General features: G+C 38.0%; 3 protein-coding genes and 1 pseudogene across 6 annotated transcripts; all 4 read right to left on the bottom strand.

Annotated features, from left to right (window-relative positions):
• Positions 1 to 217: 217 nt before the first annotated feature.
• On the bottom strand, positions 218 to 5021 carry LOC113697218 (translocase of chloroplast 90, chloroplastic-like). 3 transcript variants are annotated; one of them, XM_072054785.1, is made up of 3 exons: positions 4558 to 5021; positions 3873 to 4066; positions 218 to 2926 (listed from the first exon to the last, which is right to left on the bottom strand). In XM_072054785.1, the coding sequence occupies exons 2-3, from the start codon at positions 3997 to 3999 to the stop codon at positions 657 to 659; spliced, it is 2397 nt and encodes a 798-aa protein (XP_071910886.1). In that variant the 5' UTR covers positions 4000 to 4066; positions 4558 to 5021; the 3' UTR covers positions 218 to 656. The 3 variants fall into 3 exon arrangements, with proteins under 3 accessions (XP_071910886.1, XP_071910887.1, XP_027072536.1); XM_072054786.1 differs by having other exon boundaries at positions 3873 to 4057; XM_027216735.2 differs by having other exon boundaries at positions 3873 to 4004.
• Positions 5022 to 6543: 1522 nt separating this feature from the next.
• LOC113696190 (ubiquitin C-terminal hydrolase 22-like) lies at positions 6544 to 11600 on the bottom strand. Of its 2 annotated transcripts, none has more exons than XM_027215572.2 (3): positions 10133 to 11600; positions 9453 to 9577; positions 6544 to 7848 (listed from the first exon to the last, which is right to left on the bottom strand). In XM_027215572.2, the coding sequence occupies exons 1-3, from the start codon at positions 11170 to 11172 to the stop codon at positions 7076 to 7078; spliced, it is 1938 nt and encodes a 645-aa protein (XP_027071373.1). In that variant the 5' UTR covers positions 11173 to 11600; the 3' UTR covers positions 6544 to 7075. The 2 variants fall into 2 exon arrangements, with proteins under 2 accessions (XP_027071373.1, XP_027071372.1); XM_027215571.2 differs by having other exon boundaries at positions 6544 to 7851; positions 10133 to 11593.
• A 760-nt stretch (positions 11601 to 12360) lies between these two features.
• LOC113696191 (actin-related protein 2/3 complex subunit 3-like) lies at positions 12361 to 14727 on the bottom strand (annotated as a pseudogene).
• Positions 14728 to 19448: 4721 nt separating this feature from the next.
• LOC113694992 (monogalactosyldiacylglycerol synthase 2, chloroplastic) lies at positions 19449 to 23648 on the bottom strand. The gene is made up of 8 exons (XM_027213937.2): positions 22945 to 23648; positions 22138 to 22310; positions 21580 to 21741; positions 21347 to 21488; positions 20929 to 21153; positions 20779 to 20841; positions 20600 to 20674; positions 19449 to 20498 (listed from the first exon to the last, which is right to left on the bottom strand). Exons 1-8 carry the CDS (start codon positions 23200 to 23202, stop codon positions 20238 to 20240), a joined length of 1359 nt encoding a protein of 452 aa, XP_027069738.1. The 5' UTR covers positions 23203 to 23648; the 3' UTR covers positions 19449 to 20237.
• Between the last annotated feature and the right edge of the window lie 3982 nt (positions 23649 to 27630).

Genomic DNA, 27630 nt, shown 5'->3' with positions numbered 1-27630 from the left:
TCATGTTTGGCTTCTTCCTATGTTTTGTTTTTCGTACATAAGTAGCAGCAAGAATCGTTTGTGAGAGATTTTTTAGGTTGAATTCAATACTAATAAATGGTTAAAAATCCAACAACAATTGGAACCGAACTCGTCTAAATTTACGACTTTGGTTTGCCCCCACTAATTGCTATGAAAAGTAACTTGTAAGTAAGAGAAGCTCACAAATACACGAGCATTGCAACAACCAAAAAAAAAACTTCGTTTATTTTCCCTCTAACTATGAAAAAATTCCAAGCATGTCTTGTCTGCGCCTGCTGCTGGGATTTCCTATACACTTGTTAAACTTCGCTCACTAGATGTTACTGCCAAGGTCCTACGATACACATTGAGAACAGTTCAAAGCCTTGCTGCCATCCAAACCGGAACCCCGGAGGATCATGGTGTTGAGGCATCTAGTATTACATCTTAAAAACTCAAGATAGGCCCATTGATCAACTAAACTAAATTTATCCTCTTCACCCCACCCCCAAAAACCCAAAAAAAAAAAAAACATTTAAAAAAAAAAACCCTCTTTTTTGGCATTTATCCTACTGAATAAAAGCCTCTACCACAAAAAATTCCCTCAATTAAGAAGGCCAGCTATAAAGAGACAATGTATTACCTCGGTGGTCTGTTTAGTCATCATGGGGCTTTCTGCGCAGCAGAACTCTAAAAATTGAGATTGCTGCAATTAAAGCTATTTCCATGCGTTCCGAGCTACTGGTCTTTACACAGAGCTGCCCCATTTTCCGACTATTTATATTTCCATTCACACACATTTTGGTACTACGACTCAATCTGAAGTCAGACTCTAAATTCAAACCCAATACTGTCTCCCTGTCCAAAGAAAGAACTGTCATTGAGACACCGACCTTATCATTTCTGACCGGGTAGTCTCTACCTCTCAAAGTAGCTCCAAAGCTCCCACCATAAGCAACTTGACCACCACTACCCATCTGACCAGCACTCATTGACAACTTCATCCTCTTTCCAACTACGATGCTATCTTCAACCTTAGCACCCAAGAAATACTTGTTTCCAAAAGAAGTCACACAAACACCACAATCAGTAAGATTGTACTTAAAATTCCTCAGCTTTATGTTACCGTGAACCGTGCACATTAATTCTTTTCCACCGGATTGAACATCAAGAGCTACACTGTATGTCTTTCCCTCAGGATCCAAATAACCCACAGCACATTCAGATTGAATACTAAAATCTTGCTTGTCCTTGCTCATTTGTCCAGTGACGCGAGTAAAGACATTCTTTCTTATTTCTGCAGATGTCTCAAGGTTGATTCCATCAAAACCCACGTCACGATCCCATCCATGAGGATCGAGTACTGGTCTTGCAAGCCACTGATCACTTGTCAGCAGGCAGCGATACCGATGGACTGGACAATCAGAATCAAAACTAGGAGGAACAGACATATCTGGCAAGAGAACAGGCTCAGGCGCAACCTCCTGATCGTTGGAATGGTTCTCAGCAGCCAAACCCTGACTATTGGAAAGTTTTTCCCTTATTCTTCGAGATTCTTCTAGCAGCTGTTTTCTCAAATAGAGGGTCTCCCTGTAATCCAACTCATCCAGATATTGCTTCTTCTGAGAGCTTTTCAATTTCTCAAATTGTGCTTTCGTTAAAATACGAATTGGAGGTAACTGATCATAACCATCATCTTCTTCAAAGTCTGAAAGAAGAACCTCATCAATTTTGTTATCTGATTCATTCAGCTTCAGTTCAGTATGATGCTTAAGAAAAGAAGAAAGAAGATGAGGAAGAGAAGGAAGTCGATTACTACTAAATGGTCCTAGTTGTATGCTGTCTCTAAAGTCCAAGAGGTTATTCACATCACCCAAAACTTTGGTACATAAGCACAATAAAAAAAATTGATACTTCCACACTTGTCCATTTGGAAGAATTTTCTCTCCCTTGCTATCAGTCCTGCAATGAGGATGATTGTCCACCAAAAGTACAGGATTCTCAAGTTTCGTATCCGACACGGCCTGGTGAATATAGTGTTGTACCAAATCTGTGCAGTGACTGATGAAAGAACCATAGCTGATAGGATAACCATTGGGACCTTCAGGAAGCGATGAGGAAGCATGAGTCATGACGAGAATGGTGTTAAACCATATTGCTGGATTAAAGACTTCAGTTACAAGCTTCAGCAATGGGAAATCGCTATAACCCATGTTGATCAAGTCTAAGCGTTCAAAATACAATATGATGTCTGGAGGAGATTTTCTCACAAATTGCTTCACAGAGTGTAAAATTTTCCGGTTTTTTCTGAAGGAACTTGGTGATGAAGGCAAAAGGCCAGGAGTGTCAATGAAGGAAATTCTAATACCATTCACAGTTCCCACAATCTCCTGAATGTGATCAGTAGCAGGCTGAAAAGCATTAGTCGGTGCCTTCATTTGATTCAATACGGAATTTATGGTTGAGCTCTTCCCAACACCACTTTTGCCCAGCACAAGTATTTTGATGGAGAAATCCAGTTTAGGAAGTCCAGATACCTCTCTTTCTGCTGCAATTTCCTGAGCCCTATCAATTCTTATATTCACCCTTCTAAGATCTGATTCCCCTGCTCGTATCAACATTGCAAGCTGAAGCCGGTATAAGACCTTTGACACCAAAAGGTTATCTTGTGAAAAGCCAAATCGCCTAAGAAGACGCAAGAACTTAATTTGAAGACACTCAATCTTCCCCACCGGGTCTAACTTCTTCACATCAACTGTACAATCAGACTGTATAGAATCACGACCTTCAATTTGCCGTGAACTGAAATTATCCTGATCTTCCTGGCTATCACCAGAAGCGTAAGGGGCATCATTTGGATTCTCCTGATTATATCCCGAATGGTGATATGAACCGGTAGAAACAGGGACTCTAATTGAAGTGTGAGCTGAACCAAAGGAATTCAAAAATCAATAAGTATAGGACAAAATGAATCAAGCAGAACACAAACTCAGGGTGATATATTTTAAGAATCTAAAAAATCGAGTGGACACGGGAAAATTGATTCATAAATTAAGGTTTGCCATGGGCACAGTAGAAAGCATAAATAGGACTGCCTGCAGTTTGTTATAGACTATTGAATGCAATTCTTAGCCCATTTAGCCCTCAGCACAAGCAAGGAAGTTTTACAAAATGAATCTACATAAAGCGGCTAGAAATATTCCAACTATCAAAGACTACAGGAAATTCAAAGTAGCACCAAATGATGAGTGAACTCTTCGTATCCATAAACTATTTATAAGAAATTAGCAAACATAGTTATCTTTTATTCCTCAGACATATGCACAAGCTGGAATAATTTGGGCCTAAAACGGAACAATCCTTTTGTAACATAAAAAAGTTTGGAACTAATGGATTTGTAATTCCTACACAATAAAGAGAACTACTACTAGTACCAATAGCTAGAGAGACAAAAACTGTACCAAGCAGGAATAAGCAACAAGCATTATTCTTATCATTCTGAAAGGGGATAAAACTAAAAGTTAACTTTTAAGACCTTAGTGAGCCACCTTCATAATAAAAGTCTTGGTACAGTTGGAATACGTCACACATTCCTAACAATGACTCACAAAGTTTCTTGCTGATAATCATATGATTAAGGGCACAAAATGCAACTCTAAGTTGGAAACCCAGAAACCAACGTCAACAACTCGTACTCTAGTTATCAACAATAAACAAGGACATACAAAAACATAAGCCAGAAATGAGATACAGGACATAGCTCACATAATGAGACATAATTATCTAACAAGGAGACCTTCTAAAGATCTTAGACATACAACTGGTACTTGCATCTGAACATGTTGAACTAAGGGAAATGATAACATGGATACCTTCGCTGCGAAACTCTTCATCCAGATGTCCCTCAGATAAAAGGCTGTCATTTGCAGACAGTGGCCTAGATGTGGCTAATGAGTTGGATAGTAGCTGAGATAAAACCCAATCCTTGACGCTCATCATAATTCCTTCATTTACATCATCGAATTGTTATTATTAAACTGTCCATGCAGATGTACCTCTGCTGAAACTAAATTTGCAGGATTAGCAGAAAGTGCAAACAACATTTAACTTGTAGTAAAATACGTTCTCAGCTATGTCTTTAACTATCATACGTCTCTGACCCTTACAATTAATATAAAACTAGCATAGTTACAATTTAATTGTCAGATTTTAGTCTCAGCTAATACTTATGCATATAAGTAAAGATAGTCAATAAATTATTTCTCTCGTCTGCCCAACAAAATCGTCTGAACATTCAGGTGTAGCATTTAAATCAATGCTAGCATCGTTGTAGCCCAATAGTCCAAAGTTTTCTTCATAACTCATTCCTTCAATCTCGAACTAGAAATAAATTGTAGGCCGCAGAAGAATAGACAGCATTCAACCCTCTTTCTTTCTTTTGCTTTCTTGTTAGTAAATTCTGCTAAATTTCTTCAACTAACAGGAAGAAATTTATAGAGAAATGAATTAAAAAATAGATAAATAAAGGGACTTAGGATGGAAAGTATTGATGGTTACCTGATTGGAAGTTAATCGCCAGCTATCCTCCAAGATTCAGAGCTTCAGATTAGCATTCAGAATCAGGCATAAATAAAAAAACCCACCTGTTCTCCGCCCGGAATTTTCCCGATTTTTCGTATATTCTTTGTCAAAAACTCAGTTTATCTGGAAATTTAAATCAAGGCCGCCGGAGAAGACTGTCACTTTGAACAGAAAAGAAACCCCCTTTGAAATATATAACCTTGAATTCATCAGTTGTGAACTTCGGATTTCCAATCAAATGATTCGTGCTTGAGAAGAGACAAGAGTAGAATGAAAGGGGATAAATTTGGGGGTTTTTTGAAAGGATAAGAGCTAAAAAACAAAAACAGCAACAAAACGACCTTACGTTTTCAATCTCCGCCTTGTAATATCAGAATCAATAATATTTGAAAGAAAAAAATTCAATTATAGGACACCTCCTTCTGTTCTTTTCTTGTGCTCGGTGGGCCCCCCCCCCCCCCCCCCCCCCCCAAAAAAAAGAAAAATCTGATTCTGAGGTAGCCTACTGCACTATTACTTGCTAGACTAGTGCTAGAAGTCCATAAGAAATGTTAGGGACCATATATATATATATACACGCGCGTATTCGACGTATGCTCATAGTTCTCCTAAAAAATTCATGAGAAGAGGAAACCTACATAAAATATATTTCGCTGCCCTAATAGCTTTTGAAAATTTAAATGACCTTTTTATTTAAATTTTGACTTTATTAGGTTAATTTATGACAAATGTTGTGAGCCTTTTTGTATATTTGACGAGATTGTTAGGTGTTTGACATCCAAAATTGTTGAAAAGGTGCGTTTTAAATTTCTAATAATGGCTAAAAATTTTCAAATATTTATTGATGTCATCTCATCCAAAACAGTAAAGGTCCAAGTTGCTGGATTTTATAGTGACGACATACAACAATTCAGATGATACAATGTAGACACTAGCATAATTGATGTAAATATTAAATACAAATATAGAAATTAATATGACAAGATAGAAAGAATAAAACTTGGTATTTTTTTAACACTATGTTCAATATTTAATCTCTATCATTCAATTAAAATACCCTATCTTCACTTTCAACTACACTCTGCTAAGACCCTGATCCCAATGACGTAGCTTATACTACTGTTTTTTTTTTTTATCGCAACAATAACATTTTTATAATCTAATTTATCATATTCTACAGGGAAAGGGAACTTAAAGAGGTTGTATAAAGGGCTAGCAGATATGCAGATCTGACTAAACCAAAGGGGGTGTTCTGACACTTCTTTTGAATTTTTCACTTCAGGTGTAATTCAAACCCCGATTTACAGTTCAAAAATGGACTTAAACCTTGTTTGATAATCCAATTCAGTACTTAAATTTGATGAATTTAGATCTTAACATACCCAGACTGTTTGATAACGAAAAATTGAATATCTGAATTAATTAAGTGATAAATTATTCATTTATCACTGGATGTGATATGCACTTAAATGTGTTAAATTTAATACTTAACAATTCAATAATTTAATAAATTCAAATTTCAAATTTTAAATTACAAACTTCAGTTTCATCAAAGATACTCTTCCTCCCTTTTTGGTTTGGCTCAGTGGTTTGCAGCTTACTACTGGTTGCTGCGGAGCCGAAGAAATTACTTTGCTTGGAATCGCCGTACGAGCACCAAACCAGCAATATGTTGTTGGGATTCGAGTCTTGTGGCGAATTCTGATGCTAGAATTGTTGGTGCAGGTCCTATATAAGAAAAAAAAAAAGATTCACAAAATATGTTGCTCGCCCAAAAGCAAAAGCTCAATCGGAGATCACTAATCTGCAATCAAAGGCCCGGCGGCAATTTGCTACACTCCACGTCACGTTCTCTGTTGCTCAAACGCAATACTATTTAGATTCCCATAAGCAATATAGAGGCAATGATTGATAGTACAGAGTCTCATAATGCAAGGTCAACGGAGAATACCAATCCCGAAATAGATTCCAATCAAGGCAATAACATTTATAAGGAGGATCAACTACTCAGTTAGTTTGACATCAACCAGCGTTGAAAATTCTTTTATAAGCTGCTTAGCATTTGGGATTTAAAAAAAAAAAAAAAAATCGTTCCAGCACTTGCCCTTGGGTTCTAATATTAAAAAAAAAAAAAATAGGACAAAAATTGGGAAGGGAATTAGTCGAACTAAAACCTACTATTTCTTTTAGGAGGATTCTTATATTATTGTGTCAAAATTACCCACATCCACGTCGGAGCCAAAATTCAGCCTTATATGAGGGGCAAATTGCAATCAAAACTTGCCCGGGGGAATCAAGAGACTGCAGGCAGGCAGGCCAGCAAGAGCAGCTCGTCCCAAGTCAGGACATTTCTTTTCATGGATGCGTGAAGCTTGCTATGATGTCTCATCAGAAGGCACATTTAGTTGCACTGCTTCTTCCAACAGTAAACCATTACCCTCACCAGCTGCAGGCTTATATTTGTTCCTGCAAACTCCCTGCTTGGATCAGCTTCTCACAATGCAACCTGTCTTTCACTTGCTTTGTAATAGAGCATCTTCTGCACGTAGAAAATCATGTAACCTTGTGCAGCTCTCACAATGTTATCATTAACCTGAGTAATCCACGCATCATCGCACTTGTACCACTGATTACTCAATCTCAAGTAAGTTACATAGTGACCAGCATCAAGTTTCCCAGAGTGAGTGATGACAGCAAACAACTCAAATTCTGAAGACAATTCATTTGGAGAATCTGATTCATCACCATCAAACGGGAAGATTCTGTTTCCAAACCGACTTCTCAAGATAGATGAAGAGAGGTACGGTGACATGTCCAAGGAAAACGGAAACTGAAGAAAGCGATCAACCTTTTTCGACATTTTCTTGATATGAGAATGCTCAAATCTTTTAATGTGAAAGCAAGATACTAGAGGAAGCTTTCTTATGGACATCTGTTTAAGAGATTCTTGTCTTACTTGACACTGTTGGCAGTAGAACTTTTGGTCAGAGCCTAATCTCTCAGGTCTTGTAAAACGATCTAAACACCCCATCAAGGTAGAAACCCCCGTGCTCTGGCAAGCATTCTTGGAATCTGGCACACCATTGCAAGAATGATTGGATTTTGCAGATGTCAATTTTGCAGGACCCCCTACATTTGTTTCCAAGTCCAAGGAAATGTCAATGCATGGATCATATGTAGTGGATGTAAACCCACAAGCTGTACACATGACATCCGACCGCAAGATGCCAGAAAATACTCTATGAGCGATACAACAATCGCCACTACCTGCTGAAAAGGGAAAAGGATTTAGTTAGACTATATGATGTATCAGGGAAAACATTTACTGATCCTTGAGTTTTTCAGTGGCTTGCAAGATCAATATCTAATAAAGTAGACATAATAAACTGCTAGATTGATGCACATTGATACGAGCATTCACAGCACCAACTAAACTACTACACATCCACAAAAAAGGTAGTTCCAGTTCCAGGACCTTTATAGTAAAACAAAAAACACCATTAATTTCCGTTCACTTCACTCAAATATATGCAATTAAATATATGTTACCTTTTTAAGTTCAAGAACAATGATAAAAATTAATGTACAACAAACCCCATAACAAGGCTGCAGGAGAAACCATCCCCAAGTATTTTCTGTAGGAGGAGATAAAATGAGGAGCTAATTCTTCCCTATGGTGAACAAATATCAGGCTGATGAAAAGGAAATCACTGAAGCAGAACATCTAAGAAGCATCAAACGGTGGGTGTTGTTCTAGGGGCAGAACAGAACATCAACCTCGAAAGAACAACAACTCCACCAAAAAGATGCCAACAAGATCAAGCTGCAAAAATTACTATACCACAACAGTCTGACAACCATTTAGAGTTAATCTCAACTAGTCGAGAACCTGAAACTTTCTTCGAGCCTCACATGAGTTGCCTCAGATTAAAAACCCTAACAACGACAGCGCTGGAGTTAACATTGAAATAAACTTGACACAATAACAATCCTAGACTGAGACCATTTAGACTAGAAAAAGTACAACTTACTGGAGCAAAACAGACTGCAAGCTTGCTCTTTGGGTACTGGCCCTAAATACCCGAGCACTCATCAACTGCCTATAGCAAAGAAGAAAACCTAATTACACAGCCTGCAATTATATGTTGCTGTCACTCATGATCTAATACAGTAGTTTTTGGATCAATCATGATCATTTAAGATACTGGAATACAAAAGATGGGCACAAAATGACTGCCAGGATATTCTTAATCATGATTTTAGCCAATAAAATCTAGTTGCTTCAGTGATTTTTGAAGTCAGATTTTCTCGTGATTCCATTGAAGCTATAACGTTTAAAACTTCCTGAAACAAAGCCTTCTACCAACTACCAACTTTTTGCACTACACATCAAAATTGCTGAATGCATGCTAAGATGAGACAGATCATATTTGTCTGTATAACTATTGTAGTACAAAGGACAACTCTTCAAGTATAAAGCACCAAAACACGACCCTGTTGCACATAAATGTTCAAATTATCAGACCACAACCAATCATTTGATACCAACCAGCATAAATATTTTCAATCCACCAACATTCTAAAAATTAGGACGCTCAAAACTGTTGTTCCATATTGCAGCTTACAGGTGGCAGAAAGTACATGAAAGATTCTCCAAGCCAAAAGGATTGACGATATAATCCAACTAAAATGAACTCAAAAACTATCCTGTGATGAGTTATCACAAAATTACGAGGTTCGCCTACCCTGAGTATTAAATTTTGCATGATTGCATGCAGAATCAACAATATGTTTGCCCTGCTTAATTTCCAATTTTCATGTGTGTTGCATTGATAACAGAAATGAGAGAAAGTAGAGTTCAAGACATTTACTTTGAATCTGGGGCTTGCGTTTGTCCTTTTGTAACTTCTCATGAATCCCATCGAGCATGGAGATGAAAAACTCGTGTGCATCCTGCTGTTCATAACTTGCAAGATTTGATGCATGCTGCCACCAACTAAAACAGAAAATCTAATCCCATGAAAATCACAAATTGCATGAACTGCCCAACCTACTAAAATACATAGGTAAATATATCACAGAATTGAACCCAATACAGAACAGACAAACGAACTTATGCAACCAGAGACTTGAACAACAAGCAATCACAGGTAAACCATTTTATCTCGTCAGTCATAAGGCATGCATGGGTAGCTGAATCTATTGTTGACCTGGATGAAGCAGTCCTACTTCGATAATTAATACAAGTTCAACATTAACCCAATTGTACACAAGTAGGCACATTGACACCTTTCAACTAAAAATCAAATCTTTACCACCAAAAAAGCAAATCCGACCAAATTCACAAACCCTTTTTTTTTTCTTCCAAAAAAAATGCTAGCTGTACATTTTTCTTCATGACAGTATCATTATTACCAAAAGAAGAAAGATGAGGCTGTATTGCCAACAAAATTCTCTGTTCAAACTTCTAACGTACACAATTATACTACACCAGTTCATAAGCATTACAAAATTTTCCAATCTCTGATATCAAAAGATCCACAAGGCAGACCTGTATAAGAACTTGGCAGGGCTATAGGGCGTCCGATCCCCGGAAAAAACAGCTGAGAACATTGCATCCAAATCACAGGCCAAACACAACCTAGCCGCATTCTTATTACTATGATTGTTACTATCATGACTTCTAGTACTAATTACGTTATTTCTTTGCTGACAAAAATACCGATTATGCTTATCGCTCAGGAAATAATTCCGCAATGGCGGGGTATGCAGCAATGCCTGCAATACTGAGTTCATAAAACAAGTATTTCCCAAATTATTAAGGCCCCTGAGCCCCCAGGGGAGCTCCGCGTCTGCCTCGCCGAGTTGACTCGGCCGACTCGGTAGGGGGCTTGATTTTTCTACAATTAGAGCCCGCTCATTCGGATCAGGCGTCCAAGGCTTGTACTCCACTCGCCGCCGCTTCCGAAGATTCTCTGCCGGCACCGGCGGAGGAGGACAGTGGATCGAGCCGATCGCGGATGAGGCGGCAGTCTGGGCGAGGACCACGGCGGCGTCGAAGCCGCTGTCGTAGACCTGGTCCTTGCAGACGCAGCAGAAGAGCTCGACGCGGTCAACATCCACCGCGATGGCGTGGAAGGAGGAAGGAGAAGAGCAGCCGGTATTGTCGTCCGCCTGCGCGGCGTGGGAAGTTGCGTGGAGCTGGCAGGAGACGGCGGCGCAGGCGACGCATGCGAACAATCTCGGGGACGAGGCCTTACAGGCGCCGCATTGCACAACCTCTTGACCGAGCTCCCGGCGAACGGAGACCCGGCCAAGGGGGCGGACCTCAAGGCAGTCTTGAAGGTTCCGAAAGGGGTTGGGTCCAAGTTTAGATCGGAGCTCCAATAAATGCGGACAAGGATGATTGAAGTCACCAGCAAAATTATTACTAGCAGAAATTGGCTTGCCGTAAGAAGAATTAGCAGTTTTATTAGACGTGGTATGAACAGGGCTTGAATGAGGGAAAGCAGCGTTTTGCTGGAAAAGGGATTTCTGAAGAGGGAAGTGGCTTCGATGATTTTTATGAGAGGATTTGGGTGATGATGACATTTGGTGAAGAAGAATAAGAAGAAGAGGGGAAAGAGTTGAGGGGGAGGAGGAGGACCGGAGGAGGGAGCAATAGTAATAAGAAAATGGGAATGTGAAGGAGATGGGTATACTTCATGGGAAAAGAGAATGGTGGCGCGATGGCGTAGGAGCGGAAGTAGACTGGATTTGCTATGGTTATGGTTTGTTTCTCATGTTGGATTGGACGACGATGAGTTGAGACTTTTGAGAGAGATCCGTCTATTACCTTAGCAGTACTACTTTTCCTCCTTTGTTCTTTCTTTGGGGCGTTACCTTTTCCTTTTGTTGTGTTGTTTCGTTTTAGCACACTGGAACGAAGGAAATTTTGACAGCGAATTCCCTTTTGGTTGTCCTCTTCTCTTCTTTTTTTTTGGGTCTGTCTTTTAAAGGGAGGTTTGGGCCGCAGAGGGAAGGGAAGGAAGAGATTGATTATTGAAGGCCGCAAGTGTGAAAAGAATTTTGGGTTAGTACTGTTTGATTGCTTCTACCAGCAAGAATCTTGGAGAAGCAATCCGGCTGTTGAATCTTGGATTTTTAATTCTACCACAGGCAGCATGGCACTAATTATTATGGAACAAAATTAACTAATGTATCATCTTTTACATAGGATTTTGTTACTTATTAGACTTCTAAACGGATTTAACAGCCATGACAATTATCTGGGGCCAACTGTCTGCTCTGCTTCTTTATTTGGATCCAATTCGAAGGCAATTAGAGTTGTATTAGATTTGTTTACTCAAAATAAGAGTTACAGCCAGAAAAACAAGGAAAAGAAGAGAAGAAATGGCGTCAAGATACAATTACACGATCATATGATTCACATATCGAGCATCCAAATGTCAAAATTGAATTTGTTCAAAGACAGCTTTGCTAACAAAATACTAGTAAAAGACAAGATACTAAATAGTCACGGGGATATTACTGGAGTTTACTAATGATTTTCTCTTGTTTTATTACTTTCCCTTTCAATCAACGAATCTTCTCCTGCAGAACTAAATGAAGCAAATCACCACAGCACAAACAAACCGATTTCTGATCAGCAAATGTCCTTGACAGAAGGGAACATTTATTATTAGTCCAGTCGGTTGTACAGAAGTTTTGAACTATCAGACAGCAAGCTGTGATACTCTTGTTCATCATTGCAAATCACCTCCCCAACTGGACGAAATCAATAATAATATATATATATATATATAAACGCATGAGCATTTGTGATTGAGATAACAGGATTGGCATGACAGGAAATTATCACCACTTTATAAACAGGATTGGCAAACAAATCAGCAACAAGACACTATGCAGGCCTCTTCTCCTCCTATTTGTTGTTTCTCTTTTTTCCGAAAAGCAGCCAATACTCGTAGTGCCTATGTTCAGTCACCAGTGGGATATCTTCATTCAACAGTTAACTAAAAGAAATGTCAAAATGATAACATACACGTAAAGATTCTGCATTCTTCTTGCTAAGCAAAAAGTTGTCCATCAATCCTTGCTCTTCACGGGAACAGTATTTACAGCAGGTAAGTGGGGGATGCAGGCAATTGAGCAGCACTCGGCGACACCCAAACACTCGGGCTAATTCTTTATGCGTTAATAATATTCATTCATGAACTTTCTCTTTGCAAATGTCAACCACCATTATTAGGAGTCTTGTTGTGTCTGTATGCAACACTCAATGGTCTTCCACGAATTGGCCTCAAATAATTTCTGAATAAGTCTGTATTATGATTATCCATCGTCAAGTCAAAACGTTCATCTTGTCATCATATGCTTGATCAGCCCAAAATCAAACATTTACCACGAAACTTAGACATAGCTTGCTTATTCATGCTTCCTTTTTTTTTTTTTTTCCTAATTTTAGGATCACCCTCTAGTAAAAGTGAATTACGCTGGGACTGAAGACATTCAAAGTTTAACAGTTGGAGTTCAGATGTGTTACGTTGAACTTCTTTACCACTAACCAAGTTTGCCACTATAACATGGCGCATGCAATAGAGGACGAACCTACAAAAACAGCTGTGGGAAATCTTACCTGCTGATTTTTGAGATTGTGGTAGTGTAAACAACCATGGAAGGGGAAAGCCGGACTCTCCGGGCACAGAAACCTGTTCCAGACTCAGGTTAATAATTGCCTTTGTTCCTTCAGCCAATGTTCTGCAGCCTCTTGCTTTTCTAAAGCCGCATTTATGTAGGAGGTGTTCTGAAGAAGACATTAGCTCTAATAAGTGTTATTGCTTTGTCAACAATGTCAGTGGTGTCTGCATATGTTAAAGATAAGAAATACTTCAGAAGTTAAGAGTTAAAATACTGATTAAACAATAAAGAAAGCAAGTTATTAACCCTAAAAGAACCAGAAAAACAAAGAAATTCTAACCCTGAACTGAAACTAGAGCAGGTCCCTTTATGTGACTTTTTAGAGGAAGAAGAGGGCATCCACAAGCTTTGGCAATCCCTTCCTCATCAACAAAGCTGGAGCCATAAACCTGATATACAAACTATCAACTTAAGACTACGCACTAGAAAAGTAGTTGAATGTGAAACATATAGCCTCAGTATATGTGTTCTATCAAACAAAAAACTAAAAAGAATTTGGCAAACTAAGTAATGCGGACTTTGAGTATAAAATCCGAAAGATGTGCTATCTATTAACAGTGCTGCAAAAGCATGAAAACCAAGATAATAAGAAGAAGAGAAAAAGGTATTAAGCACTTTGTACAAATGAGAACAAACTCATTCCCTAAGCTTCCTGAGGTAATCATGAAAATTTATACACCAAGTCAGAAAACACAATCCAGGAGGCAAAGGGGATGCACCACGAATCAAGAATGAAGTAGAATATAATAGTGATATCAATAACCCCTTAGCTTCATTGCTGCAAGAAGTTCAATATCTCCCTCACATCATATTGCTTTACCACATACCAACTTGTCCAGCTTTAAAGTCATGTTTTATATCACCAACCAGAGACAATCTAAACTTTTCCTAATGTAATGTGAGCCTTAGATGATCAAGAAACATCGTAATCCCATTGTCTTATTCAAATTAAAAAAAAACTAAGAACAAAAGTTCAGCATTGTGAACAACTATTGCGGTTTAGCAATGACCCACGAAGGAAAGCTCTAACCTAGCCAAGATAAGATCTTTATGACACACCATTTCTCAATCCATTCGGGGACTGAGAAATTCGTCTCTTGTTATTCTTTCTTGACCCCTTCTTCTATTGCAGATAAACTACCTACTCTCTATTAATTAGCTATTAAAAAATAAAATAAAAAGAAGACGACACCTGACACAATCTCTTAGTATATAATATCAACAAGAATCAATAGCATTAGCAGAAGTACCCCTATCGCAGAATGACATCTAGAAATCGAAATAGTATCTCACCATTGATCTGGATTCTGGTCTGATAAAGAAGGGGTAACCGGTGGTTGATCAGAAGTCAGCCCGACGAGTAAGCATTCAACCCGACACAATTTTCAGTGTCGGGCTGGTCTGGCCTTGGAACTTGGAAGGCTACAAATTGAATCCTGTGCGGCTTTTTTGGGCTGAGAAGTGGAAACAGAGGATTCTGGGCTTATGGCGCACCGTGGGCTCTGTTGGACATGGGTTAGTTTACTATTTCTTCCATCCCCACTTTGATGGTGTATATATTTTTCACGTAATTTAAGAAAAATTAATTAATTTTATTAAAAAAATAAATATAATCTGCTTTTTTTAAATATTCTTACATTAATATTAATAGTATAACTAACCGTTATATCTTTACATTAATTGTAACAATAATATTGATAAAAAGTTGCACTATTTAAGGCATGAATCAAAGTAATTAATGAATAAAGTAAGTTATATTCATTGATAACAAAGTACATTACATAAGGGCACTTTAAAGAAGTTTAAAATTAACTATATTTTTCAATTGAAAAATGAATTATAATTTATGACGGATTAAAAAGGATAACAAAACTATCAAAATGAAATCGAGGGAAGGAGTACCTCATACGCTGCTACCAATACAGATTGTAGCAAGGCAAAAGAATTATGCCCCAAGCAACGCAACAGGAAATTAGGAGAGTGAATTAGATACTATTTCTAGGTTTGGAATCCATAACGTGTAAAATTCATTATAGACTTGTAGTACAGTAATCCCCTCTCCCGTTTATACAGCCGTCACACTTGTAATTATTTTGAAAACGTCCAAACAGTATGTCACTCTCCGAAAGAAGTCAATAATGCTTTATCATATCATGTTTTTATCCTACACTATTGATAACTTTAATCTACAACCTTTTATCTTCCCTTATTTCAAGAAATTATGAAGGTGACTTGTCTTAGCCATGCAAGGTCATACAATGGATTTTCCTTAAAATTTACGTAATGTAATTATGTAACACTGCAGAAGTAATCGTGTTGATAGAGAGGTATATTATAACTTGGAGTGAAGATGGTGTCTCAAAATGAATTATTTGGAGGCATCTGGGCATTTTGTTGTTTGTGTAACATATGACTGCTGCAAGAGCCTAAGAATAAAACTTCATAGTGCACTTGAGACAACTCATGAACTCATGTATGCTAGTATTTCAATGAGGTTCCAATTCATTTTTTTTTTTTACAGCAACGATAACATTTCTGTAACATAATCTAGAAATAAGGGAATCTAAAGAGGCTGTATATAAGGGTTGCTTGGATACCTCTTTTGAATTTTTTTCACTGAAATTGAAATTTGAACTCCTGACCTATAATTCAAAGAGGGACTTGGTTCCTTTTTGGTCGCGCGGCTCAGTGGTTATGAGGTTCCACTTCATTTGCAAGTGCTTTTGATTCGTTGCATGTAACATTCCTCATTATGATCAGGACTACAACAGTCTTGTGCAAAGCACTTATGGGAACACTTTTTAGCATCCTTGGTATTAAAAGTTTCGGGGTTTTCAAGTGACATGAATAAATTGAAAAAAGAAAAACAAACTTAACAGAACAGCCCAACCGGTTGGCAGGTCCTGATTTGGTCATGAGTTCTGACAAAAACAGAGGAGAAAAATGAAACACTTGGAGACTCAATAGATTATTAGAGGTTCTGGATTCGAATCTTTGACTTCTCCTCTCATTTCTTAAATCTCACATTTTTCTGCTAAAAAATAAATTTACAAACAAGGTTTATAACCAAAAAAAAAAAAAAAAAATTACTCCAACACAAATGATGTAAATTGATTTGATCATGTAGCATACATATGTATCATCAGGCATACAGCCATATGTGCATTATTAGCCTTTCGTGGAGCGGAGACGGCAGGCCTGTTGGCCAGTCCCCATCCATCGTCCTTGTGTTGGCAGATGCCTCCTCCAGTGGCGTAGCTATTTGGATGGTAAAGGTTTCTGTTTTCTGCAGGGTGCTGGTGGGTATATTCCTATTTCCTCCACAATTGCCGCAGGCAACACCCAACCCAGCCTCTAAACAAAAGGCGACTTCTGTTCTGTGACTGTGTGGTTATTCTGAAAGGAGATTTTTGAACCCCACAGAGTCTTCAATACCATAGTAGTAGTATTATTACATTTTAGTATTATTTTCCATACAAGGCATGCAGTCCAATCCCGTATTTTTCATATACTTTTTGGTCCACGTATCTCTCTACTCATTTTCAGCAATTAATGCAGATTATGGTGCATTTCCCTACAATTTGTTAGATTAAAAGATGATTTCAATTCCAGGTTGGTTTCTCTGTATACTTTCATACTCCCTCCCTTTTTTTATAACTGACGTTTAAGAAATTTGCTCTAGTGTACTTTTATCTATCGTTTTATTATCCCCATACAGTATTAATTATTTGTTCACAATTTTACCCTTTTATTTCTCTTTTCCAATACAGGGTTCTTAATTACTACTCCTAGTTTGGTGGGAGTTAGTTTGCATTGCTTTTGGCCTAGTAAAACAGCACCATTTAGTACTCTAGTGAGAGAAAATATGGGTGAATTGGATAATTAATGAGGGTACAAAAGGAAAGTAGTGTACAGATTTAAGCAATGAAAAACTTTTCTTAATTGGTGTGTAAAACCTTAAACGTCAGTTTTAAAAAAAGGGAGGGAGTATTACAGTACTATTTAACTTATTAGCAGAAAAATTGAAATACATAACAAACCTTAAAAGTCAAAGCATTTTACCAAGAGAAGGGTCTGCTCTCTTTTTCGCCATGCAGTTGGAAATTGCTCCGTGCGATGATTGAGGCCTCAGGCCAATGGCCGGAGGTTGAGTCTGCTGCTCACCTGGGAAAGTTATCTTTGACGGCTCCGTTTGGTCTGTGTACGCTGTTCTGTTGCCTTAAGCGTTATAAATATCCGAGAGTTCAGTCAGTGGAAAGAATAATAGAGCCTCAGCTTTGGTCCCACTGCTCCAGCAAAGAAAGAACTTGTTTTAATTTCTTAACGGGAAATGGGACCTCACAAGTTCTTGGTGTAAATTAAGAGTTTAGGGTAAATCAATTTACACTAAATGATAATAATTCATTTATACCAAAGTATATCTGATTTACATCAATAATAACAAATTAACATACATTAAACTGTACTTAATTTACATCAAATTGGACTTGATTTACATCAAAAATCAACTTGTGCGCGAAATTGTACGAACACACAAATTGTGAGGCTCCGGATCCATTTTTAATGAAAATGGTTTGGCAACTTGAAAGAAGCATTTGATAATAGAGCAAATTATCCGGTTGACCACTAAACTTTTACAATCGTTGAGTTTTGGTCACTCAACTATTAAAAGTCTGGTTTTGGCCACTAAAATGTATAAAGTTAAGACACGAGGCCATTCTGTTAGATTTAGCCGTTAAGTTCTCAGATCTGTCTGTTCGCACGATTTCCAAGACAAAAGAAAGGGTCAATATGGGAAGTTGAAAATAGCACTTGCACCTCTTGAAAAACAAAAAGCTTAGGAGGGTACTCTGAGCTTCCTCTCGAACAAACTGAAGCTCCCATCCTCACAATGGATCCAACAGCTGGCCTTCATTTGACATTGAAATTGAAGAAGTAGTTGACCCAAAGGACGAGCTACTCTCTAATACCAACGATTCCGGCACAGCCCCACTGATTTCCTTAGCCTCAGCACCATTATTACTCATGCTTTCAGCTGGATTCTCCAAGGCTGCATTACAATCCGATCTACCCAAAATATCCAAACCCATTAGTCCCTGACCCAAACCAGCAGCATCAGCAGACTGACCCCTCTAAACAATCTTCGTGTTATTCAGAGCATCAGAAAACCACGAGTCAACTTTCGGATCAAGAAGCGCTGAACTCGGAGACTCTGGCTTTATGGGGAAGAGAAATAATCTGATGCAGGATGGTGTAGGGGATGTAACGGCGGAGATGCAGTCGTGCTCTTCCAGCATATTCTGGAGGTCGTGATCAGTGGTGACGGAGATGAGTGAATCGAGGTCCTCGTTTGGGAGCTGGACTTCAGCTGAAACGGGCGGTTGCCGAAGAGGGTCCGGGAGAGGTGGGTGGTGAGGGCATAAATGGATGAGCAGTCCATGAACAAATTCGCCGATCTTGCTCTTTTTTTTTTGTTCCTTAATAATTAAATTTGGGCTAGCATAGATAGTAGATTGAAAGACTGGATATCTCACTATTATCGATCGTCCCTCTTCTTCCTTTTTTTTTTGTTTTTGGTTTTTGGGGTGCCGGTGGTTCATCTGCACTCCCTGTGTAGGTTATGGTTGAAAACTAGGTGGTGATAATGACTCAGCAGCCGACCCTGTGACACATCGCTATTGCCCAATTCTATTGAAATTAATTCAATTAGAAGACCAATCCATTGCCTTTCATTGCTTTGTTGTTGTCGTTGTAGCAACTACTACTAAATTATCCCTAACAAAGTGATGCGGTATGGTGCCTGGACTAAATTATTCCTAAATTGACCCTTTCTTTTGTCTTGAAAATCGTGCGAACAGACAGATCAGAGAACTTAACGGCTAAATCTAACAGAATGGCCTCGTGTCTTAACTTTATACATTTTAGTGGCCAAAACCAGACTTTTAATAGTTGAGTGACCAAAACTCAACGATCATAAAAGTTTAGTGGCCAATCGGATAATTTGCTCTTTGATAATATGAGCTCCCTCCCATGTGATGGCGAATAATTGGCTATCACACAACTCGTATCATTACAAGAAATTTTCCAATTGCTTACCTCACATGTATATTCTCAGATGACTTTTTTTTTTGGTGATTAGTAGATACTAGCATAAAGTAAAATAAAAGTAGCAAAATAATAATAATAATATATTGAGATGACTGATGAACCAACCTTTCCTGTGCACAAGGCCTTAGTATATATGTGGGATTGCAACAGACAAATTTGGCATTATATTCGTTAGACCTACCCATACTATAAGAATTATCAACAAAATAGTTGGAGCACTTTTTTTTTTTTTTTTCTGGTTTGGTCACCTCTGCAGTTTCTTCAGTTCATTGTTTTTTGTGAAAGGAGTCGCAATCCATGGGCAGGTAGGGCATAGTTTATGGGGCGGGCAAGTTGGTGACAAAGCACGCAGCCGGCCGTTCAACAAGCATCTCGGGCGGACATTTTGCCAACTTCTTCTCTTTTACTTCGCCGGGTTTATCCAATCTTGAAAGCAATTCATTCCCAAAATGACTTAAAGGCACGTTAGATATTGCTTTGCCTTTCTACATCGAGCGAGCGAACAAAATTCACCAATGAGGCCAAAAGAGTTTGCATCACCCTTTACTAAGAAATGCAGTCAACTTAATCGGCATTCCTTGATAGCCACCAAATGGATAAACCCACTACTACAATAGATTACTCTAATCCATTTCGTCCTAAAAATCACTTTCTTTTTTCCTCTTTGGAGGTGGGACTAACAAAAGATCAGAGCTGGTCTCGCAAAATTTTAGTACAATTCGAAAGCGGGCCAAGCCTTTTCTAAGGCCAAAGAATGAGGACAATGGGACTTACTGCACCTGTACACAAAGGCAACCTACAAGAGCAAATTCAATAATGGCGAAAACTTGCTAAATGACGATGTCAGGTTAAATTAGTTCCGAAAATGATGATGTCAACATATAGGGGACGCTCGCCATGGGTCCTCTTTGGCAAGCAAGCTCATGGATGTCCCTCACGATGTCAAAAACTGCATCCGGCTTTGCGAGTTGCAGAGCATTCTCTGACATTCTCGTCAGCTCATCCGTCTTGGTGGTGAACCATCCAGCCACAATCCTGGCTGTTTCCTTGGGGCTCCTGGTAAATACCCCCGCACCGTTGTCGACTACATATGGAACGTTCCCTTTCTCCTGCATTGCCACCCACAGAGTGAAAAAACCAAGCTTAATGCGTGAAGATACATCCCTAAACTAATAAGAGAAGAAGCCAAGACTTGAATTTGATCCCTTACTTGTCCAGGGATGTAGTCGTTGAGAATGATAGGAAGACCTCTGATCAATGCTTCTGTAATTGTACCAGGTCCAGCCTTTACATTTCAAGAAATTAAAGCATAAAACCATTGCTCCAAAGTAATTGAAAGATTGGATTGATTGTTGAAGACAATATGAAATGCAAAGATCGAGCACTTACTTTCGTTATAATGCAGTCGCAAGCGCCCATCCATTTCACCATCTGCGTCTCAAATCCTCTAACCTATATCGGCAATTGTAGCTATTACTTTGAGAACTTCAGTTTCACTCAGGTTAATAAACAATTTAACACTTTTCAAGTTTCGCCTACCTTAACTGGGATCTTCCATTCAAGCGATTTTAATGTGTTGGCTAGGTTTTCATTACGACCACATATGACGATCAATTGGCCAATCGGTCGGCTGAGTTCTTGATCAAACAGAGTTTCTCCAAGAGCCTTTGCGGTTTTCTTCACAGGGCCCATCCCTTCACCACCTCCCATTAGCAAAACTGCTGGCAGAACTGGATCCATCTCAAGCTCGACTCTCAAATCATCCTACAGAAAGAGAACAACCGCATAAAAAACTAGTACAAATTCTTATATGTGAAACCAAAAATATGTGCGCCTTCCCAAATTCTCATAGTGGGAAGTACCTAGTGAACTTGATTGCTTCTTTAAAAAAAATAATAACGAAAAAACGAGAACAGACTAACACATGAGAAATTTTGCTTTGGGCTACTGTATTCACCTTCGAGAGAACAGCACGACAAAAAGAAGGTCTGATAGGCAAGCCAAAGACGCGAAGTTGAGATTCTTCCAAGCCATCTAGCAGAGCCCGTTTTGCAACCTCATCTGACGGACAGTATAATCTATTTACTCCTGGATGAAACCTAAACACAAGGAAGTGTGGATTTTAGGATGCAAGAATCCATATCAGGAAGCAAAGATAAAATTTATGTCCAATATACAACAGCAACAGACCAGGTGCGATGGCAAGTATTGAGGTCAGTAATGACTGTTACAAAGATCACTTTCTTCTGTAGGCCTTGCCATTTAAGAACCCACAAAGGAATATGCTGCATAAGTGGATGCACACTAATGATAATGTCTGGCTTGTACTCCATTAGGCCGGCCTCTACTTCCCTGCATTATTAGACAGCAAACTAATAATCAGAACAACCAATGACAGTTGAGCGTTCCACAATAATTCTTCACTACTCTTCTGGACTAAATAAATCCAATAATGTACTCTGATGATTGACAAATTTCGCCCAGGCCAATTGATTGATTACACGTTAATAATTAACTGACTGTTTTAACTTGTAATTGATCAATTAAAGACAAGAAGTTTCTGACAAGAAACATCAAACAGAGCGGGTGGCGGGGGGCCGTGGAACATATTAATCAAGAAGTTCAAACGGGTTGACAAAGTCATGCGGGTGGCCAAACCGAAGCAGGGAGGCAACTATTTATGGGAATCTTCTCAACGGCACAAGCTGTGATGCAACATGGAAAAGACTAAAAGAAACATCAACATACTTTGCGTAAAATGCTGCAATCGCAGCAAGATAGAGGCTGTGTATCCATCTAGGAGAGGTACTGTGAAATGCAACGTTCCAGAGCTGCACGTGTTTAACCATGAACTTGTATTGGTTTTCCATGTTATTCAGTGGCCAGCCCGTATACTCTTTCCAGACATCCTTCACGATAATCTGTAATCAGAGCAAATTAAAACAAGATAAACTCGTGTAAGGATAAAGAGTTGATGAAACTTATGATTAGCAGTACAACTAGTCGTCAGAAAAGGTCAAAATTGTCAGATCATGGTGAAAGCTTCCAAAAGCAACCGAAAGGATCCGGGCAGGAGGACTAAAGGACATTAACATTAATGCTTCCAATTTCAAGGAAACTTCGTTGCTATATTACATGAGAGAGAGAGAGAGAGAGAGAGAGGAAGCAACAACGTATAGAAACTGCAGGTAGCAATTAGTTCGAATTATTGTGTGCCAGAAAATCTGCATGAATCTTAACCGTATACCCTGTAAACTTAAAGCACATAAAACGGCCATTTAGCAGGGCAAATTATACAAAGGCATACTCATTTGCATTAAAAACTATCCTAATTTGCAAAGCATTGCTCAAAAAGAAAAAGAAAAGCAAAGTCGCGCTGCAAAACACAACTCATGACATCAGAAACATGCTGGAGGAAGGATCAAAGTTACCGACAATTGGATCATCTAGATAAACTAAATAACGATACAATCTCCAAAAGCCAAGGCTGCACGAACACAGATGAGTTTTTATGCAGAGCTTTGGTAAAAAAAATCCCACAAAAATGGTACTCACCCTATATTGATCACCAAATTCCAACTTGAACGCATCCCTGATGGCTTCAGCAGAAGCTCTATGACCACCACCTGTATCACTCATGAGAATCAACACGTTCTTGGTCCTCTCAGCACCTATTTGTTCCATCTCCATGATGTCATCCTCACCTTGAATGTCATACTTGGCTCTCTTCTGGATGCTCCCTCCAAATCCATACACCCCTACCCTCTGAAACACCGTATTTATTGATTTCCTTGGCGATGCAGCCATCACCATCTCTCTAAGATCTCACAAACTAAGCAATCCCTCTTCTCACCCCGCCACCGGAACACAGAACCCCAATAAATCCCAAGAAATTCAGTCCCCTGCCCCCTTATACCCCCGAAATGGGATTTTCCGGCAAAAATGAAAAAGAAACAAACTTTTTAATGCCAATGTACAAATGATCAAATTATGCCAGCAACCCAGAAAGGAATTCAAAAACCCAAGAAAACCCGGGAATTCAATTTCCTTTCTAACGTTGCTGGGAGGATGATGAGGATTTTTCAGGGAATGAAAGAGAAAGCTTTAAGTTATAGTTTGGAGATGGGAAGAGTTGGTTTGTTTTTGTCAAGTGCTGTGGGGAGAGCTGGTTCGGCTGGCAAAGATGGTTGGTTTTTTCTGTTATAAAAGAACAAGGGGAAAGAAGGGTGCAAATTTAGATACTGGAATGATGCCTCGGAAATGTTTTGGTTGGCTGTTCAACTGCAACTTATAGCCGTCGGATATACATTTGCATTTGCGGGTCGGAATGTTCTGACGCGTAGATTCGAATCTTTTAATTAAGCGTGAGTTATGCCTCTACACTTACCCTACTTATAGTAATTAATAAATAGTATTAGTTTTTGTTGGTGTATTTTTTTTTCCCTATTTTAAGACTTGTGTCTTTTTTTGTCCAACGGATCTTCTGTCCCACACCCTGTGCCACTCTCTGTCCCACTTTTTATTATATTGCTATTTCTCCTTCATAAACATCATGTTTTAATTCTTTTTTGTTTCCTTAAGATCTAATAACTATTAATTGAGCAAAAAATAAATACAACAGTTTCAAAAAAGTAAAATATAATAGAAAATTAAAAAATACAGCAGAAAATTCATAAAAAATCTCATTTTTTATGCATTTTGATTTTTTTGAGTTTGTTAAATTTTGTGTATTACTCAATTAATAGTTATTGGATCTTAAGGAAACAAAAAAGAATTAAAACATGATGTTTATGAAGGAGAAATAGCAATATAATAAAAAGTGGGACAGAGAGTGGCACAGGGTGTGGGACAGAAGATCCGTTGCGCTTTTTTTGTCAGTGCGTCTAATATTCTCAGGTATATTTCCATCATATACCTGAGAATATTGTCAGTGTTATTGAATTTTTTAATTATCTCTTGTAGCTTGTACTCCTCTTCTTCTTTCCATTGATGAGTTTTGACAATTTTTCTATTTTGTATCACATAGCATCATGCCCAGCATTATGCAAGTTTGTGCCCTTAATAGGTAAAAAATCTATGCATTAATAATTTGTCATATTTATCTAGTTATTTCTGTTTTCATCATATTTATTTAGATATTTTTGCTTTGGTATCAAAATTTATGAACTGCGATCAAATAGCGTATGAACCTGCCCGTCTTCAATTTGGACAAGGGGCCCTCTCTTTTTTATCTTTTATCTTTTAGTGTTCTGGAAGGAGGACAAGGGACAATTCGAAAATTGGAACCTAGGTGATCATGTAAGTGTGTTTGGATAGTAAATTATTTGAGATAATTTTATAAAAAAAATACTGTAGCACTTTTTTGATTTAATATATATGAGATAAAAAGGTAATTAAAAAATATGTTAATGATGCAAGCAAGTCAGTGTGTGTAAATAAGGTATAGATAACGTGCATTCCAAACACACACATTGCTTGAGAGAGTCAGAACTTTAATCAAGTACGAGCATACAACCATCTATTTCTCCCAAAAAAAAAAAAAAAGAAAATGTCAAATGCAAAATACCAGTGTAATATTAACAGAAATGAAATAAATGAAATATTGTTGGCTATATAGTAAATCAAAGAAAAATGGTTAAAGTAACGGCAAGAAAGTATTTTAGATGGGAAATTTGGAATCAATATATATATATATATATATATATATATATATATATATATATGCGCCTATGGTAATTTTTCTTCATAACAAAATATATCCATCATTTAGGGAAAGAGTTTAATAAAATTGTTGTTCCTTACGCGTTCGAGTTCAAACCATTGGTGCATGAGAGTCCCAATAATGACGCGGGTGTCATGGGTAGCAAATTGTCAGTTTTTGGCTCATAAAATCGAAAATACCATATCTGCCTTGATACTGTTGCCGTTAGTAAACATCCAAATTGACCCGCAGAAAATGATACCGCAACAGAAAAGCCTGTGTCCGCGCTCATTGGAAATACTCAAAAGTTGAAGACCCAAATGGCTAAAAAGTCAAAAAACAACTCTCTCAAATTTAATCAAAGTCCAACCCTCAGAAAAGCAAACTTTAATCGGGTGACGTGGACCCCGTATTTGTGAGTATTGAATACTGAGCTGCAATCTGGCAATCAGCTGAGCTGGTTGAGACTTGAGAGCCCGAGCCAGCCCGTCATCGAATGGTAAAGGGAAACTGGAAACGGCCCTTTTCTTCTTTCTTCTGTCTAATATCCATTGGAACGTTACAAGTTCCAACTTTTTTAAGCGTAGAAAAATTTAGACAGTTAATCAAACCATCATGCTTTTTAATTTTAATTGCCATGTGGACAATAATAATATTAGATGATGATGATGACGATGTAATTCTCTCTCTGTCTATAAATTTTTTTTTTTTTTTGGGTTCTTTCGAAGAAGGATGCTGATGCAGTTCTCCATTGCGACAAGTAAGGAAGTTGCTAGGAAAATGACTCATTTACTTGATATGGTAATTGGGACCGTTTCGAATCTTCAGAGACGGAAGGAAGGCTACGTAACGTCTGAGAAACCAAGTGGAGCTTCATTTCGTAGATGACTATGAAATAATAACATAGTTGAAAGTTGAAACTGTAACAGAAAAGTATTCTTATCTTTCCATCCAAAAAGAAAAAGAAAAAAAAAAAGAAACAAAAGAGAACATGAAAAGGCTAGGATGAGAAAAATAATAAATAAATAAAAAAAACCGTGAAGTATCCATACGTCAGTTTTAACCAGGGGCCGTAAATTTGTCAAAATGGTGAAGAAGTGGAATTACAAGTTACAAGCCATAAACCCGCGTCTATTAATTACATAATATGTGATTTCAGCCCAGTGGTGGAGCCAGAAAAAAATCTTAGTGGGGGCAAAAACAACACTAAAATTTTTTACCTACTCGTTTTCAAGTTTTTTAAGCAAAAAAAAAAAAAATCACCAACAAGTACAAATGATATATATATTCCATGAAAACATAAAAAGAAAAACTCAAAATTATTAATATAATAATAATTTTATATCAAAAACAAACTAAACTATTTACAATTGCTTACGACAAGTTTTCATATTTTGAGAACGGTTTACAACTTTCTCATTTTGAACTTCACAAAGTATATTTTTCTCAATATAAGTAAGTAAACAATCATTCATCCAAGTGCCTCCCATTGTATTTTGTAATCCATTTTCACTATATTCATAGCTGAAAAAACCATTTTATCAATTATATCATTCAACTCGTCGTGAACAATTGTAAATAGTGAACAAAGCCCTTTCATTTCAACTACCAACTATCAAGTATCAATATTCATTTCAACTACCAAGTACCAATCATTCATAGCTGAAAAAGCCCTTTCTATTGAAAGAATAGCTAACTTGGTTGTGGAAGAAAAAGTGGCCCTTGGTTGTTGGGGGGGGGGGGGGAATGGGGGATTAGAGGAGGAAAGGGAAATTGGGGAGTGGGGACCAAAGGGAGTGAATGATATACCTTATTTTAATTGAAATTTTGCAATCCATTCTTTCATATCTTTTCTAAAAAAACTCTGAGGGCACACTTAAAATTATATCAAAATTATATAAGTGATATAGAAATTTAAGAGGGGCAGTGGGGGCGTGCCCCCACCTTAAATCAGCCCCTGTTTCAGCCGGAATTATTTTTGTGCTTCTTTGTTTCTGCTGTACAGTTTGGACTTTGGAGGTGTTGAATATTTAGTTGAAATTTGCAGCGAAGACTTTGAACTATTGAAGTCTGGGGGTTGTGACTGGTAGCTGAGTCTAGGGGAGACCTACAAGTCCATCATTCTTTTCTTCCATTCGCAGAAAGAAAATATGGCTGACAATTCACGCTTGAGATTTCTGTCGTGGGATCAGAAACCATGCTTTAGCAACTAGCAACTAGCAAGTCATCGAAGTTGTTATCTTTTCTAGGGTAAGCCTACATTTATATCGTCCTAAATTACGCGAGAGGAAGTCAATCCTTTCACTTTTCTTATGTTTGGAGTCTCTTTGCAACTTATTAGTGTTGTAAATATACGAGTATTTCAAAAAAAATTATTTTACATTGAAAAATTAAAAAGACTTTTCATTATTTTATAATGCTTAGTTTTTTATTGAATTTGTGTTGAATTGATAACTAATATGATATGGGCGCAAGCTTATGAGAGGGAAACTGAGTTGGATTGATTCAGTACAAATTGACGGATTTGCACCTGCTCTTAT

This window comes from Coffea arabica, chromosome 6e (assembly GCF_036785885.1).
Source record: "Coffea arabica cultivar ET-39 chromosome 6e, Coffea Arabica ET-39 HiFi, whole genome shotgun sequence".
NCBI classification, from domain to species: Eukaryota; Viridiplantae; Streptophyta; class Magnoliopsida; order Gentianales; family Rubiaceae; genus Coffea; species Coffea arabica.
The sequence above is the reverse complement of the archived record's forward strand: the minus strand, read 5'-3'. Positions and strand labels throughout refer to the sequence as shown.

What these genes read in the sequence shown, in the direction of transcription:
- LOC113697218 (XM_072054785.1), bottom strand. Translation starts at nt 3,999, where the DNA reads ATGATGAGCGTCAAGGATTGGGTTTTATCTCAGCTACTATCCAACTCA. An exon ending in TGAAGAGTTTCGCAGCGAAG is followed by an intron (nt 2,927 to 3,872) that starts GTATCCATGTTA and finishes CCTTTGGTTCAG; the next exon opens with CTCACACTTCAATTAGAGTC.
- LOC113696190 (XM_027215571.2), bottom strand. Translation starts at nt 11,172, where the DNA reads ATGTCATCATCACCCAAATCCTCTCATAAAAATCATCGAAGCCACTTC. An exon ending in CCTGCCAAGTTCTTATACAG is followed by an intron (nt 9,578 to 10,132) that starts GTCTGCCTTGTG and finishes TTTCTGTTTTAG; the next exon opens with TTGGTGGCAGCATGCATCAA. An exon ending in ACGCAAGCCCCAGATTCAAA is followed by an intron (nt 7,852 to 9,452) that starts GTAAATGTCTTG and finishes TTCCCTTTTCAG; the next exon opens with CAGGTAGTGGCGATTGTTGT.
- LOC113694992 (XM_027213937.2), bottom strand. Translation starts at nt 23,202, where the DNA reads ATGGTGATGGCTGCATCGCCAAGGAAATCAATAAATACGGTGTTTCAG. An exon ending in AATACTTGCCATCGCACCTG is followed by an intron (nt 21,489 to 21,579) that starts GTCTGTTGCTGT and finishes CCTTGTGTTTAG; the next exon opens with GTTTCATCCAGGAGTAAATA. An exon ending in GCGACTGCATTATAACGAAA is followed by an intron (nt 20,675 to 20,778) that starts GTAAGTGCTCGA and finishes TGAAATGTAAAG; the next exon opens with GCTGGACCTGGTACAATTAC.